General features: G+C 37.7%; 1 protein-coding gene and 2 long non-coding RNA genes across 3 annotated transcripts; 2 read left to right on the top strand and 1 right to left on the bottom strand.

Moving 5' to 3' along the window:
* Positions 1-866: 866 nt before the first annotated feature.
* On the bottom strand, positions 867-9753 carry gata2b (GATA binding protein 2b). Its single transcript, XM_022675735.2, has 5 exons — positions 9119-9753; positions 7712-8035; positions 6587-6732; positions 2689-2814; positions 867-2534 (listed from the first exon to the last, which is right to left on the bottom strand). Exons 1-5 carry the CDS (start codon positions 9369-9371, stop codon positions 2292-2294), a joined length of 1092 nt encoding a protein of 363 aa, XP_022531456.2. The 5' UTR covers positions 9372-9753; the 3' UTR covers positions 867-2291.
* On the top strand, positions 3619-7371 carry LOC125802272 (uncharacterized). The gene is made up of 2 exons (XR_007439303.1): positions 3619-4517; positions 6575-7371. It is a non-coding gene; the product is annotated as an uncharacterized LOC125802272 (long non-coding RNA).
* A 1336-nt stretch (positions 9754-11089) lies between the features above and the next one.
* LOC125802279 (uncharacterized) lies at positions 11090-15793 on the top strand. The gene is made up of 2 exons (XR_007439312.1): positions 11090-11936; positions 13263-15793. It is a non-coding gene; the product is annotated as an uncharacterized LOC125802279 (long non-coding RNA).
* The last annotated feature ends 1931 nt before the right edge of the window (positions 15794-17724 follow it).

The raw sequence follows: 17724 nt of genomic DNA on the forward strand, positions 1-17724 counted from the left end.
TTCCGAGTCACCTGAATACTACTTATTTTGTTCATCTATGTTTCCCAATTAGCCTCTGTATGAGTACCATTTGTTTCACTGCCTCATTGCAATATATTGACAACAGTTAATTGTTTACCTGTTTGTTTGGTTTTTCTATGTATGATTTCTGTTTTTTGTTTCTGTTTGTCTTACTCACTGATTCTGGCTGCCCTATTGATTGTCTACTGGTTAAAGATCTTGTTTCTGTCTTTTGGTTACTGCCTTAGTCTAGTCCATGTCTGCTTTGATTACTATCTGGTTGCTCCTGTGTTAGCTAAGCCCAGCTTTGTTGACCTGCAAGTCAAATCACAGTATTTTACATCGAGATATATATGAAAATCATAAATGTGAACAAAAATCAAATGTTTTGTCACTTCTGAATCTATATTTGAAATTAATATTATAAATAAACCCTTTGCAACCCTGAAAGTGCAGTAGAGAACAACTGAATAACATGTTAAGTGACAGTTAAAGTCGTGTCATTCATGTTAGTTTTAGAGGGATGAGGGATCTTTATAGCCTGTCAGACATTACACATTTCAGTAAAATTGCCTCATCAAAACTGGTAGAAGAAGAAGACTGTAAATAAATAAGCGATACAGAGAGGACTTTAGTCATTCTGACCCTGCAGCAGCACCTGTGACCCTCTCACTTAGCACCTGCTCTGCTGCACACCTGAGCAGAGAACTCACTCTCTCTTTCAGCTTTATCTTATCTCTCTATTTTCACTCATCTCTCAGGAGCCTGCTGCTCTATTCATTCCTCTAATCCACTCATCACACTGACAGCATCTCGGGCTCTGAGGCGTGTGCACAGTTCACAGCAACACGTGCTCTCTGTGTCAGACTGTGTGTGTGTGTATGTGTTTGTTTTTATAGCTCTAAAAAGGGTTACTCAATCACATAGCACAAGTCAAAGACCTGTTTTTGCTTACAGTACAATACATTATAATTTATTTTAACAGAATTACAAAATTGATGTTAGTAAGGACAGGTACAGAGGTTGAACATGAAACTGAAACATCTGGTTTTAGACCACAATAATTTATTGTCCCGACGGACAGTTCTGGTGGAAACAGGAGAGTTGAGGTGCACATTGAATTCTGCCGTGTTTTGAGCAGCTGTGGTTTTATGTTTTTTTGATACAATCCGGGATAGCACCCAAACATCCCTTTCAAACAGCTTCCTCTTGCGTCCACAGTTAATCCTGTTGGATGTGGTTCGTCCTTCTTGGTGGTATGCTGACATTACCCTGGATACTTTGGCTCTTGATACAACACAAAGACTTGCTGTCTTGGTCACAGATGCGCCAGCAAGACGTGCACCAACATTTTGTCCTCTTTTGAACTCTGGTATGTCACCCATAATGTGCATTTCAATTGAACCTTCACATTCTACTCTTACTAGTGCAATGTGCAATTAATGAAGATTGCCCATCAGGCTGCTCCAATTTAGCCATGAAACCTCCCACACTAAAATAACAGGTGTTTCAGTTTCATTGTCCAACCCCTGTAGTTGACCAGCCAGATCCTTAGTAACCTGGAATTCTTGTTAATCTGTCTGAGTCTACAGTCATAAGAGTGGAAGTTACTAATGGCAGAATTTTATCTGAGTGGAAAAGAAAATACAGCAACAGGGCAACTGTTTAGACACACAGCATTGATATTGGAGAGCCAGCAAAGCACATAAAATGAAATGTATGGTATAAATAAAACAATGTCCTAAATAAATAAGCTAATATTTAATACAGAATTATTAGACTGACTCCTGAGTCATTCCAAAACTTTTTCAATGTCCAAATGACCAGAATAGGTTTTGGCAGATAATAATAATAATAATAATAATAATAATAATAATAATAATAATAATAATAATAATAATAATAATAATAATAATAATAATGTACACAATAAAAACATAAATACACCTCCCTTTTAAACTGCACAGTAAATATTGTATTTGCATAGGTGGTCCTAAATAAAGCCAAATACCCAATAAATGAATGCATACCAAACCCTTGAATCCAATCAATTGTATTGCTGGAGTTTTCAGGATAAAGTGCAATTTATTTTACAGTCAGGCAATGATTATAAAAAAATTAAAGACTGCAAACATTTAGTTAACATTTAGTTAAATAGCTTCAATGTGTAGTTTCACAAAACATTCCAGTCCATAAGTCAAAAGAGCTTGGAATATGTGGATCTTCCTTAAATGGTTTATGTGTAAATGCATGTGTTCATTTGCACCAGTGTAGAACGTAGGTTCTAAGTATCAGCCCATGGCAGTAACTAAGCTAGTGTGGTGGGTGTGGCCAAAGGCTGAATGTAAATCTATGGATGGAGTCATGGTGAAGTGATGTGACATGTTGGTAATCTGGTTAAAGGTCAGTGGTTTGTCCTGAATGATGTTGGTGAGATGCTGAGAGTTCTCTACTCTCCTTCGTTTCGATTTGCTGGACATTTTCCTGTTTCTTGTCTGAATTCCTTCCTTCTTCATTGTAAGGGGACGGTTCATCTGAAAAATAATCACAAATCATCAGAATTGTATGCCAGTGTGTATTTGTTTGTATTTACTTAGGATTGACAATCAGTTCCAGTTCAACTACTGTGATGAGGCTTAGAACAACTCCGTTATCAGACAGTCATTTGAGGTTGAAAGTGACACCTACGTTGTGCAGTTTGTAGTAAAGGCCACAGGCATTGCAAACAGGCTCTCCATTGGCATTTCGTCTCCACAGTGTTGTGGTGCCTGTATGGCAGTTAGCACAGCAAGTACCTGCTCGTCTGGCAGCAGACTGTAAACAAACACACAGAGTCATATAAAATGTGTAAAATTTAACAGTTATGACTAATGGTTCATGAATCAAGAACTTTTTTTTAACACATTCCCTGTATGTTTTAGTGAAGTTATTAATTAGTGAACACTGTATGAAAGAGCTAAAAAATAAACAACATTTTACACTATATTTATTTGGCTCAACATGTTATATACAGTACTGTGGCAATAAGGTTATGATTGTAAATGCACTATTTAACAATAAAAAATCAAACATGAAATGGCAGTACAAATTTATATTTTTATCATTCAAGCAAGTAACATTCTTCATTTTCTACAGCTCAAAATATCAACAAAAAAAGAGTATTTTAACAATTTCTTTAGATTCTTGTTTATAGTATTTTTTTAATTTGTTTCTTCCATTTATTATATCTATGAGATCTTGTGCATGCTGTTTTAATGGTGTTTAAGTTGTGAGACTGTGAACCTTTTGCCTTTTGAGAATATTCCATTGTGGAGTTTGAGATGTTTAGGCTATCCTGTTGTATCCTTTGCTCATTGCAACTAAATAATTCTATTTTCAGTAACTTACTCCATATAAGGCAACAAAAGAAAAACACTTCTATTAATGAGTAAATAAAAACATTAAAACAAAATGAACATAAAAAAATGTATGGACAGTATGATAACCAAACAAAAAAGTGTTTAGTTGCCTCAGGGCAACACCTTTCCATAGAGGGTTAAGGTCTTTTGCAAGAGGGTTTTTAATTTACCTTTCTAGCAATCCTATAAACAGTTCTCTTCGGGAGTTTTCTTGGTCAAATTGATCTCCTCTGTTCCTGTTAACTGGCATTTCTTAGTTATTTTATGAAGTAAGGAAATAGCTTTCTGATCAGGTTTTGTTACGTTCTTATAGCCTTCTCCTGCTTTGTAGGATTTTTTTTTTCTCAGAGCGGTAGGTCGAAGGCCGGGGATGTCCACACCTGCTAATAAAACTATGAAATTTGCATCACCTACAATTTATACAAATCCCACATAGTAAATTTGCATGTTAATGTTTACACTGTTACTGTTAAATTAACTGTAATAATGTTACCATATAATACTCACTGTGTTGATTTAACACTAAACATGTTAATTTAGCACTGTCAAATTTTTCTGTGTAGATTAATAAGAGTTTGTAAAGGAACTTCTTGAGTTTCTCTGAGTGATAAATTGCCTGAGTGAACCCTTCTGTCTACCCCTTTCCTCCAAACTCTTACATTTCCCTTCTAAGCTGTTTTAGTCTAATTCCTCTAAAGAACAGCCATACTACTCTCTCCCACTGATATTTACCCCACTCCTTTTCCGACAGGCCCCGCCCCTGCGCTCCCTGGGATTGGCTAATGAGATCCGCCACCTGCTTTAGGATTGGCTGGTTGTTCAGGATCACCTGCACTCTCTCCATCTGAATATGAGCTATCAGCCAATCCTAGCAAAGGGAGTCTGATTACTGGTGGAGGAAAAAACTCGTGAATCCTGCTTCGCTATCGGTACCGAGCAGACATCCGGGCTCAGGAAACAAGTGGGCCGGCCCGCGTGCGCCTGCGGGAGAACCGCAAATAAACGAGCTCGAGAGAATGAGAGAGAGAGAGGGAGAGAGAGAGAGCACAGCCCTGCAGGATGAACACTAAGAGTCGAAAACACCTGAGAAGTAAGAATAAGTGGAGCGGGATTGAAAAGGTCTGCTTCCTGTGATTTCATATATGTTGTTATGGAGAGGATTTAGTTTTTGTTTTTAATCTAAGCTAGAGCCTACTCAAAAATACAGTGTTGGTTTTTCTTATATTTAATGTTTTTAGTGAGAAATGTCATAGGTACACTGTAAAATCTAACTGCCATTGAAATAATTAAGTAAACATAACTTCAATCCTACAGAAATATTATAAAAAAAACTTCTTTGCATAATTAAAGGGGAATTTATTCAATTCACTTATAGTGACTGAACTGAACTGAAGTGAGTGAACTTCCCACTGGCTCCTAGTACCTTCTGTTTGAATACTACGTGTGTTTTTTACTTGTCATCAGTGTGTAGCCATTTTCCCCAGACTTGTTATATATTGTGTAGATATGTATGGTTACAGCATTGAAGGCAGTAAGAGCACATTAACATTTTCTCAGCTGCTAAAAATGGCTAAATGCTTCACTGGCCACTATTGCTATATTCCAATATCAATTCCTTTTACTTGACAGATTTCAGTCTCATGTCAGTAAACTTTGCTATACTCTAATTACATTTCTGGCCACGACTATGGACAAGTTTTAATACCTGGACCTTAAATCCTGTGAATTCTGTCCTTGCTGGAAGATAAGGGAACATTTAATTAATTGATTGGTCACTTTTTATCACACCAATTAAGAATTACAAAGTACAGGACTGAATGGTCCAGATATAAAGGCTGCTTTTTGAGTAATGCCTACTTGAATAAGAATACATGCAGTTCATTTGATTTACTTAACAAGTGCACTGTAACACTTAGTTCAGGTTATTTAAGCACCAATTACCAAAGTTCAATAGATTTTGGAGAATTTCTGCGAGAATTTTATTGAATTCAACGGGTTAGTGAGGTCATGTTGTCAGATGATCACCATTGCACTTCATCCCCAACTCCCTGATCCATCCTCAATTAAGTGCTGCACATGATATATTTTGCCTTGAGTTATGCAGTAATTTCTAATATACCAAATGACCAAAGCCTGCATATTCTTATATTTTCAATCCCACAGTCTTATAAGATCATCAACCTCTCCTAATAAATTTTAGCAGGTACAGAGTATATGTCTAAGATTAATACATGAGTAAAAAGCTTAGAGTTTAAAGCAGGCAAACGACAGAATACTGTGATTACTGTGATTACATACCATAAATTGTATTCACAAAAGCTTTTTGATGATTTACTTATTTTGGTAACACACTAATCTGATGTGGTGATTGCACTGGAACAAGCAATAGGTGGGCAACAGCTATGTAGCTTTAGCAGCTGAATGTGTACTGTTGTTTCATGGTGTGCATGATACACCGCTAAATGAAACTTTTTTTTAGTTCTACTTTATTATGATGCTGTCTATTTGATCACTTTTGTTCCTGCTTATAGTATTTAATTGCAAGTGCAGTAGTCGCCAACAAGCAGAAACTCCAATAATTAGGGTATCTGTCTCATTAATGTGGATTTTATGCGAATGCTGACTAAAGTGGGGAATCATTAATGTCATTATATCTGATTTTAGTTTTAAATCTTGTTTAAATGAAACTGTTCAAATAATACTACAAATGTACTCGCCAATCGGATAGGCCTCTTAGGGAAGCTGCTAGTATCTGGTGTCTGATCAGGTTTACACTTATGGATTCTAATTAATTCTAATTCATTACTTGCTATTTAAGCCTGTTGACATGGTCATGGAAACTCAATGGTCCATGAATAGTGATCCTATCTCCTTTTTACTGTCTCTCTCTTCCTATTTCTCTCTCAGTCTTTATCATCCTCTGTCTCTTTAACCTGCTTTCTATCTGTGGGAGTAATTCAAGTAAATGTTCATTCAAAAAACACAATGGCAGTGTAAAGTGCAACTTCAGAATGAAGTATCATGGTTCCTGACCTTAATCACCCTTTTTACTTTTTTCTAAAGTTAAGCACTAAACACAGATGAAGGGGAGACATTAAAATATTTATATTAAACAAATATTGAATTAATGTTTATAGAACATTAATATTTTTCTATTCATTTCTGTGTGTCTATAGTGTGGGACTTACCAGCCGGCGTTTGGGTCTGATGAGAGGTCTGTTCTGGCCATTCATCTTGTGATAGAGTCCACAAGCATTACACAAGTAATGACCGGTGCCGTCCCGCCGCCACAAAGGAGTGGAAGTAGCCCCACAATTAACACACTCTCGTCCCTCTGACATAAGCACGCACACACACAAACACACACACACAAACACAAGAGATAAGTCAGGACAGGAAATTGGAAGCAGTCAACTTTTCACCTTTTGCATCTAGAACATAGTTGAACCTGTGTATTTAGATCTGTGTTAGTTATGAAGTTACAAATAGACATGTTTAAGTTAGGACACAAGTTTTTACTGTGCATCACACATCAACACTGATGTTTAAACACTTCACCTACAGGTAAGTGTGGTTCTTTGGTTCTTTTACAGCGTCACTCCAATTAACACTTTTCCCAACATAACTTTCCAATAAATAGATGTGCCCAAGTTTATCTAAACTTTTTTAGCTTTTTGGAAAGGGCTTTTACCACATTGCAACTATTGCAAACACATACAATGGTAGGAATGTGTTTGTTAAACTCTGCTTTCTTGGTGATCATGTTTAAGATCTGGTAAAGGAAACTACTAGGAAACTAAATAAGTACTATGAAATGTCCTAAATGTCCAGATTTAATAGATAACATTATACCCTTTGACCCTGCTCTATTCAGACAATTTCAGTCAGTTATAGCCTAAATGTTTACACTAAAACTAAAAGGTTTCCACATATGTTTGATATAGATGATTAAAAATAAATATATGTCAAAAAATTCTGAGAGATGCAATAGAACCACTTTTGGTTCCATACAGGAACATATTTGTAATAGAGATGTGAGAACATGAAACAGAACAGAAATAAAAAGTAAAAGTATAGTACAGTGAAATATCTCAATGTGTGAAACAGCAAATCAGATACTGACCAATAGAACAAAAAAAATTAAAATAAAACAAAATGAATTATCCTAAATAAATGAAGAACCTAAATCAGTTTTGCTTGATGTTTCCTTTTAGAAGTAAATTAAATTATTGTTTAAAATACGCCCAAATGCACAACTCCATCTAATTTATACACAGTAATGTCTATGTTAGTAACTAAAAAAAACTACTTACCAGAGTTTGCTCGCTGTTTATTCCTGGCTGTTCCTGTCAGTTTCTCCGGGCTGTAATAGGCGCACGCGCGCTCGCTCGGGCCGCAGCTCTCCGCATCCAGGCCGTCCAGCAGAGTGGTTGAGGTGTCGGTGGGCGGTGCGGTGGGCAGGCGGCAAGACTGCGGATATGAGCCCGGGAACACCGGACACGACTTAGAGACAGAAGCCGGGGTCCAGGGAGCCGCGTGCTGGGGCGCTGGAGGAGCCGGTCTCGAGCTCTCCATCCAGGAAAACGGTGGGGTGTGGATGACAGGGGGTCTGTACAGTGACCCACCAGTCAAACGAGCTGGAAAAAAGATATGTATCTTAGTTAAGGGTTCATAAATGTAGCAACAGATATCTCCAGTCCTATACAATTATTTTTAAATAATTGAAGATTCATGTGAAAGTTACGTGAAGGTTAAGTGGGTAGAATATAAATATGTAAACCATATATTTAAAACTGGTCTAGATACATTATATATTGTGTATAAATAAGCAGTCATGGAAACTGTGTTGCCTTTTAAAACCTTTTAAATTATATATTTAATATAACAAAAGTCAAGAGGCTTTTACATGTCATTCCCTCTGAGTGCAAGTACACAGTGCAATTAAGTTACGTTGCTCCAGGACCGTGGTGCAACAGGGAACAAACAGTACAATAGTGCAAACGTGCAACAATTTAACAGACAGGACAGTGCAGTGCAGTACCGACACAAGATAAGTGTTTGTGGGGAATATAACATGCTATGGCATATGTAATACTTTTACTATTTCATAAGTAACAAATGTGGCACAATAGCATATAAAATGTAACTTACATCTAAAATATATGCAAAATATATAAAGTTTTTTAAAGTAAGCCCGAAGAAGGTCAAGCTAAACGTGGATAAACTGTATTTGTTCTGTATTTAAATAGGACATAAGCTTATGTGAAGTCTTGGGCACGCCTCGTCAAACCACACATTGTGTTGATGTTCTGAGCGAAAATAGCTGGAAATGTATTTATATAAAACAAAGTTAAGAGTTTCTTGCACAGTTTAAAGGGCATTTTCAATTTATTTTCTCTAAAATGTACCACATTAAAAAAAAACAAATGTCAAGGTATTTAATGTGCCAATACATGTGCACATATATTTTTTAAATGTTTGTTCTGTAATATCTTATATTAAATTTATAAACAGTTAATGGTATTTAGAATGTGCAGAAGTGTGATTTTGTGTATTATTCAGTGTTTCCATTAATGGCTGAAAAAAGTGGACAAATTACAATTCAAAAGTCGTGCATGTGAACACAAGAAAAGTTTTGAAGACTAGTATTATTGTGATTTTTCTCATTAACTCGTGTCTGTTTTTTTTTTTTTTGTCAGCATGCATGCTCAGCCGCCTACCTGATGCGGGATTGTAGGCCGCGCGCACTCGGTAGTTAGTTTGAGGCGCGTGCGCGTGGTAGTACGCGTTTCCCTGATGCTCCACGGGGCTGAGGAACATGTCCAGCTCATCCGGGGGCAGTAAGGATCCGTGCTGCTCCGGGTACGCAAGGCCATGGTTTACCTGGTGGGCGTGGCGCGTGGAGGCGTCCGGGCAGTCCAGCGCGCCCTGAGGATGAGGGGAGTGCGCGTGCATCATCCAGCGGGGCTCCATCCGCAGCCTCAGCGCTGTGACGGTCGGGAACACACGCGAGGAAACCGGTCGGATGACACTGGGATCATCCGCTTAGAACACGAGCACCTGTCTCGCGCGCGAAGCCCGCGCACTACACACTTCTTCTGCTCACCTGAATAGAATAGCTCCTGGAAGAAAGTGCTGCACACTGTTCTGTTGTTTCTAAGAGAGAGGGGAGTTGCACGGTGTCCGCGTGCCGGGCGCGTGCCGTGCGTATTTCTCCTTGCGGGGAGACCTTGCTTTCTGGATGGAGACAGAAGCGCGCAGGTGGGACTTCACTCCTCATTGGTTAAAGAAGCGGAATTCCACATGTTCATATGTCCTTTTACGCGCGCGCACCCGCCCTCGTGTCCACTGAACTGTGTATGTCTGTGTTTAACCGGGCTCTGGGTTTAAGAGAGCAGGAGGGCGGGCTGCGGTCCCCAACACCAAACACCTCCAGCCAATCACACTCTCGCGCCCTGAGCCGCGTCTGACACGTGAACAGCAGGTGCGTACGCTGAGGAGCAGCGCACTACACACTGAGCTTATGGAGGTGGTGATGGGTGGTCCTCATATTACAGACTGCATGGGGGCGAGAGGGGTAAAGGGGCATCTAGGGCGCAACAGTATCATTTAAGACTGGCAGTATTTGCCTAATTAATTAGGCCTAATTGATTGTGTCTCTGTTTTAACTTGAAGCCTTTTCCTACTATTGCCACATAAACATTTATACTCTAATTACAATATGTATGTGGGAATTTGATGATGTTTAGCCAGAAGAGCATTATTAGATAGGAGATGTATTGAAGTAGATTAACAAAGATTATTTGTGGATCCTATGGTATTGGCTGGAGCTCAATTCACTTGGGAATGTCGTTTTTATATTTATCTAGCTGATGTTTGGCTGTTTTTTTGGTTACCAGTGGTTTGGTCATAAACAACTTTTTTTCCCATTGAGTATTTTTGATTTTTGCTTGTTTTGTTTCCAACAGAGAGCAAATACATTTCCAATACTGCAAACAAAAAATGAAGTAAGAGCATTAGATGAGCGATGATATTGTCCAAAAAGAAGTACCAAGAGGATTATCTGTTTTTTGTGTGGATGAGAGTAGACTGTTCATTTGCAAAAATAGATATATCCTTTAATAATACCTTTATCTGTTTTTGCTAATTAAACTGTTTAAATACAATGCAGTTTTAAATTAACATTTTTGTAAATTAGAGAACTATATAAAAATAAGTGTTAGAACTGAAATTGATCCGTTACTTTAATATTCAGTAATTATTTTGAAAATATTTGAACATGATGTAGTTGAGATTGTAAGCACAATGTGGATCCAAATAAAACCCAGATATACAGGCCTGTACAGGGTTCAAAGGTTTAAGCAGGCTATCTTACTTAGATGACCATTATAACATAGAATTTCTGAGAAATCAATTCGTAAGGCATTATATATAAAGTGTGTAACTCCTGAACAGAGAGAACTCAGAGAAAGGAAAAAAATATTAATTGAATAATTTGACACAAAAACAAGGCCTCACTTCTATTGTTCTTTTAAACTCAGCTTCTTAAAAGGTTTTATCTGCTTGACCTTGTTTCATAAAATGTATGAATATATATATACATATATATATATATATATATATATATATATATATATATATATATATATATATTTGTGTTCTACAGATGCTTTAGTGTCTGCTGAAAAAAGGCAGGTGAGTTTTAGTGGGAATAGTATGGAATAATATGCAGAAATGTGTTAATGTCCGTGTCATGTGTTTTCCTGTACAAGAAATGGTACAGGGCAAATCTCTACACGTCTGGGAGATAACAGTAATGTATTTAAATACACCACTAAAATTACCAATATACTGTTTAATATGTATTTACATTTTGTGCTGTTAATCTCATACACTGCATATATTAAATGTATCACAATAAAATTGTCATATTTAATCATAGATCTTTCAGAACAGCACAAGTATTGATAAGATGATATTTGGAGAAAATCAATAACACTGTTGTTTTGCGGTGTTTATAGTTTGTTTTTTCAAGGTTCAAAGCTACAGGTTCCAATATCTCTGAATACTATATATTTTATATATTAACCTCAAAATGTAAATAAACATTGATTTAGGATTTGGCTAAGAATTATATAGACACAGTAATCATTGGTAACATTTTACAATAAAGATGGCAAAGAACAGTACTACTGAGAGTAATAAATATTGTTAAATGGTGAGCTTAGGACTTCACTGCAAATGATAAAACACTATATCCTTCTCTAGATTAATTTGTAATGTATTCTGTTCTGTAAGGTATTTGGCTTTTTGTGTGATCTTATTTTTTTCCTGTTTGTACCTCCCTCTTTTGGCCTCTCTTACATCACTTCCTCAGGTTCCGAATGGATTCCTTTCTCCACTGGAGCAGTGGTGGCTCAGTGGTTAGAGCACCGGGCTGCTGATGACAGGAATGTGGGTTTGATACCCAGGCTCTGCAAGCTGCCACGTCCCCTGTCCCGTGTTCACTGCACAGTTGGCGGAGGCCACATTCCACAAGTATGGAGAATTTGGTTGTCTTATCATTTACTGTAAAGGCATATAATTCCTTAATAGTTTTTTACTGAAGGAATTGCATTGGTTCTAGGGTTCTGAGACTTTATATATATTTAGAGTACTAAGCACAGCAGAACCCCCTGCTATACTTAGTGCTTTGGAGTTAAAAGTTAATTTCCTGCAGAGAAAGAAACAGGAAGGCAGTATTTATTGCATGGTACAGTGACAGCCTGCCAATCATGCTATCCTTCTCCCGGAAAAATTATCAAATCCTAAGTCTGTTCAAAAGTAATTACCCATTAATTATGTTCTGGCAAAAAGTGTTTTAAAGAGTCTACACCATTCAAAGCGTGATGACTGCAATTTAATTGTGCTACATCTTGTCCAGTGTTTTTGAGAGCAAATTTCTCTAAATGGTCTGGGCTCATTAGTAGTTTATTTGATGCTGAATGCTATTGGATGGGTTTACTCAATTCCTCTGCATCTAATCTACACTTCATTACAGAACCAGTGTCAGCTGGAATCAAGCCATGCATTACGTTAGAAAGTACTCACCTGATCTGGTTTAGGTCCCATCACTTGGATGCCATATGCCGTCCATAGTCATGAAGAATTAATTTGTGTTCTTCTCAAGATGTCAGGAGCCCTGTATGTTGAAGAGTTTGTAGACACTTGCTCATCCAACATTTCTTCAGAAATCAAGAGTATAAATTGAGGTCTTTTTTATTTGCATCTACTCTTTAACAATAGATGTTGGACCACTGCTGTGATTAGATTGCATTCACCCAAGAGCGTTAGTGAGTTTGGGTTCTTGGTTGGTTCTTAGAGCAGTGAGGTCAGGTAATTCATTGGTTTTAGAGCATTATTGAGCTTTGGATCACAAATGACAATCCCAAAGTTTTGGATAGATGCAGCTTTACTGCTCTGCAGCTCGGTGATGGTGGTCTTTATGTCTTCTTACTGTGTGTGTGAGTGTGCACAACTGAACACAAGTCTAGTAGGCTAGCTAAGTTAATTAATTAGAAGGGTGTCTCTATACATTTGGACATAAAGGCTACATACTGTGTGAGAATTTCTACTAAATGTAGGCCTTTAGTTGTGCAGTAATATAAATAAGCCCACATATGGACTATTCATTCTGTGTGTGTGTTTGTATGTGTGTGCACACAAATGCATATGTGTGTGTGTGAATAAATCAGTGCACATTTGATTGTGTTTTTGTGTCCACATGTATGCCTGTGGACCGGCATGTGTGTGTGTGTTTGTGGGTGTCTTTTTCAGATTTAGCAATGTGGCATAAATAACCCTTACCCCCTCCTTTACCCACAGTGCATTGCAGGCCTGGTTTTCACCACATCAGGATACACTGCTGCTTGCTGAATTCCGGTGTGAAACGGAGCGCTGGTGCACCGCAACGTGTGTGTTATACACACACATTCCTTTCCACACTGAAGGACAGGTGCCTCCAACGGACACTCACACACCCACACATACACACACACATACACACACATGCACACACACACACAGTCACCACTCACATGTAAAGATGCTTTGTTGCAGCAACTCAAGTTAATTCTGGTCTCTGGTTTTTACACCTATACACACACTTACACATTTACCTAAATGTGTCGAATAGATATAAAGATATAGATATAGAGATATATCTGATATATTGATAACTATACTCACCCTCTTTAAGCCTTTAACACACTCAAATATATTATATATAGGCTACATGTCCAAGCTTACACATTACTTTTATGCCTAAATCTAATACCATGAAACAGATACACATAGGTACATACATAATACCCACATAATTCTGATTAAGAAGGTGAATGCCAGAGTTGTGAGTCCAGTAGGAAACAGTGTGTGATTGAATGAGAGATGGGATTGAGTTGGGCCTGGAACAGATGTTGCCTCTCTCTCTCTCATTTCTAACCAAAAGCTGCCATCTTCTGGCCACAGTGAGGAAAGCACAACATTTATACATTATTTAAGCCCACAAAGGGTCCCTGACTCATGACCACTTTCATCATCCTGTGCGTCTCTTCAGTCAGGCCCTCATGGAAACTCCGGTTGGTTGTGATGTGTAGTTAAATAATAACAGTATCTGTGGACAGCAATATGACTTCACATGGTGTATAACATTTCTTTTTAAAATAATGCATTTTGGTTAAGGGTCATAAATCGCATGATCCCTTAGCTGTTATGCAATGCTGTGTTTGTTTGTGTCTGTCCTCAGATGTGACTGTGAATGTGTGTGTGTCTATGTGTGTGTGTGTCTATGTGTGTGTGTGTGTATGTGTGTGTCTGCCATCTTTAAGGGGATGTGCTGGGTAACTGTTGCCCGCTCTGGGTTTCCGGACTGGGTGCCTGCAAACTGCCGGTTTCTCTCCACCTCTCCTTCTATCTCTCTCTCCATCACTCCATCTATCTCTCTATCACAGCAGCCAGGCACTCAGCCAGGATACTGTGGCGACACTACAGCAGGCTTCCGCTGCACAGCACCCAGCAATACACTGAGGAGGACAGTGAAGTGATGAGGATAAAACACCTCCCCCTGTTTATCATCTCAGGCCACACAACAGGTCAAAAGGTCACTTGAATGGTCAGCCATAAACTCAGGCCACACCTCTGTATAGTGAAGACCCTCAAATTACTGTATTATTATTCTGCAGCTGAAATGAATGGTTCTATAGCTTACATTAATGTAATACTGGTGTAATACTGGTGTATCGGGAGTGGGTTAACATAGCCAGGCCATAGTCCCATTGAACAAACTGTATTTTGAACAGTAGACCTTGTGAAAGGCTGCCAAAGGAGCAGCAGATCTCTCTCACGAAAAAGTGGATTGCCGGTGAAGACCCTTATTCACCCTCCAGCTCAACACCAAGGGGGAACTACCCCATGTAAACTAAAGGCACACACATACACACACATAACATGTCCCTCAAAAAACATTAAACTAAATAACTCAAAATATAGAGGATAGCCAGCCGCTGATTATGCTGTGAGCTCCAATTTAGGAAGTGGGACATCGTAGGTCATGAAATTAAATACAGTTAAAGAAAAACTACATAGAAGATGGTAAAATATAGTAGAACAGAAAAAAAGATTTACAATTTGCATATAATCTGTGTGTTGGTAGTAAATTTGTTGCTTGGGATGGATGAGTGGAGGAGTTTAGACTAGAAAATAATACAAATATATAAATTATACATTATATTAGTAATTAAACAAAAACACAGATTTAAACATTGATCCAATAAAGCTAATGCTGACAGTTAAATATTGATTTAATAAATTGCTCTCTGGGATTGGCACAAGTAACAGAGAGAAATAGCCAAATAAGGGCCAACACTTTAGTTTGTATTTTTTCAGCCTGCCCACAGGACGTAAAATACCAGATTATTTCCCACCTTCAATTGCGATTGTACAAATTTATCCCCTTTAATCTTAATCTTCCTCAAAGTAATATATCGGCCATTTCTTGTAAAGTTGTCCTCAAACTAGTATTGTAGTAGAAGACAACTACTTTTTTAAAGTTGAGTTGATAAGTAATCTTAACAGTACAGACAACATGCAGGCCTTAGGCTAGCAGCTGCTACTGTTTTAGTTAAACAATGTACAGTTTTATACTTGATAGTGTCAAAAAAGTACTACATAAACAGGAGATTACTTATCAAGTAATTATCAAGTCAACTGGTGCTAAATGGTGTGTATAAATGGTGTTATATCTACAGTAAAAAAAAGGAAAGGGCAAACATCTGATTGGCTGATTACCAAATTTGGTGTAAAAGAAATGTTTTATTTTAGCAAAAAACACTGGCCTAATAAAACATTTTTTGAAGTTAGTGTGTGTACTGAAGTGTGTTGGCTTTGCCTGTGCATGTCTGTGTGCATGTGTATGTTGGTAAGTGTATGTGAAATATCATATGTGGTTGGTAGTCAGCAGATCAGAGGGAACTGATATTAATAGATGCTCAGAGCTTGTTGAACAGACTGGCAGCTCATCGTGAATGCCGCCAAAATGGCTGAACTTTTTTCAACTTTTTCTCTGTCACTTACACACTCCTTGGCACACACATGAACATGAACACACACACACAGAGGCAGTCAGAAGTTTACATACTTCTTTATGTAAATTTTGGATTAAAAGACCACCCCTACTGATGATACATATATAAAATATTTGTTTCAGTTTGTGTGTATTACCATAAAAATGATTTCATCTCAACCTGTTTTTGAGTTGTGATGCAAGTGCAGAAAAATGCAAAAACCGTGACCACTGCGGTTAAAACTGCTGGTCTTCTCTCAACTGTGAAAGAAACGACCACACTCATCCACAGTTTACTGCCATCTTTTCCTTCAAAGTGGAGGTAAAGAGTTATGGGGAGGCCTGTGTCACTGGTAAGATGTGCTGTCTCTACTGAACGTCTTCCAGCTTCATTTTGGCATGACCGTCAATCATCTGGAGTCAGATCAGAGCTGGTCAGTGGTTAGAAGTGATTTCAGTGTTGGATGCAGTATTGCACTTCTGATCACCTGCTTTATTTTTGCAGCTTTACTGTAAATCTAACTCATGGTAGGAAGAATAAAGAGTGAGTAATCTGTGGTTTCTGATGCTGAACAACATAATTGGACCATGAAATAACAATAAAAGCTTCTACAGTTTATGCTTGACTTAACTAACAAAGTTCCGTTTCCAAGATAAATACTTTTGTTTTGATTAGTTATACACTATACCAACCAACATATTCATATAGACCCCATGATGGCCTTTATAATTGTGAATATGGGCTTTATAATTAGCCCCATAATTAAACTAGGTATACATTCTTTAGTTTGGGCACAAAGCTTTAAATAACAGGTAATTTGAGTTTATCTTAACAGTACTGACAAAATGCAGGCCTTAGGCTAGCAGCTGCTACTGATTTTAGTTAAGCAATGTACATTTGTATACTTGATAGTGTCCAAAAACTACTACAAAAGCAGGAGGGTACTTATCAAGCAATTATCAAGTTATTGTGGTTCATAATGATAAATAAGAATAAATACATAGTGGGAGCATAATAGGTAATGTATTCAGTTTTATGGGGGCTTTATATGGCATTCACAGTATATGGGTGTACATTTTTTAATGTGTAAAATGGGCACAGGCAGTGTCTTTTATTGGCTAACTTGTCTAAAGATATTTAGATACTATATATTGACCCATTTTGTCCTCCGTTTCCATGTGCAGCGCTTGAACACAGCCAATACAGGTAAATTATGGGTGTCAAATGGGTACAGTGTGGGATAATAACATGTAGTGTATTGTTGGGGTACCTCTGTCTATTTTCATAGATAAAAGTGTACCATACATTGGCCTAATCCATGTGCAGTCTATGTCAGGATACTTAGCTTAATTTAAGGCTCAATTTGAGGCTCTATGTCAGAGTAAAAGCTTTTCTGTAAATCTGCAAATCTCATAGATCCATAATTGATTTATTATAGAACACATACTGTATTAGATGTTGAAAGTTCGACATGTTTCCATTTCATGAAAAAAACATTTATTCATTTAATCAGAACTAGATTGTCATGTATTCCATTGTGTAGCATCTCCTCTTCTTTTAACAACAGTACACATGCTATCCTTTTCTGTTGTAGGATTCTATCTGCTCAAGTTCAAACGTCTTAGTTCCATTTTATGATTTACCAGTGTTTTCTGTTGGTATAAAGTCTGCACTGCAAGCAGAGCACCTGGAATCTTCTCTGTGCAACCATGGTGTTGTGATGGATG

Source organism: Astyanax mexicanus, chromosome 5 (genome assembly GCF_023375975.1).
Source record: "Astyanax mexicanus isolate ESR-SI-001 chromosome 5, AstMex3_surface, whole genome shotgun sequence".
In the NCBI taxonomy this organism is placed as follows: domain Eukaryota; kingdom Metazoa; phylum Chordata; class Actinopteri; order Characiformes; family Acestrorhamphidae; genus Astyanax; species Astyanax mexicanus.

Coding starts and splice junctions, on each gene's coding strand:
- gata2b (XM_022675735.2), bottom strand. CDS start 9,371: ATGGAGCCCCGCTGGATGATGCACGCGCACTCCCCTCATCCTCAGGGC. Junction 2,815..6,586: donor TCAGACCCAAACGCCGGCTG/GTAAGTCCCACA, acceptor GTTTGTTTACAG/TCTGCTGCCAGACGAGCAGG. Junction 2,535..2,688: donor TTTACTACAAACTGCACAAC/GTAGGTGTCACT, acceptor ATTATTTTTCAG/ATGAACCGTCCCCTTACAAT.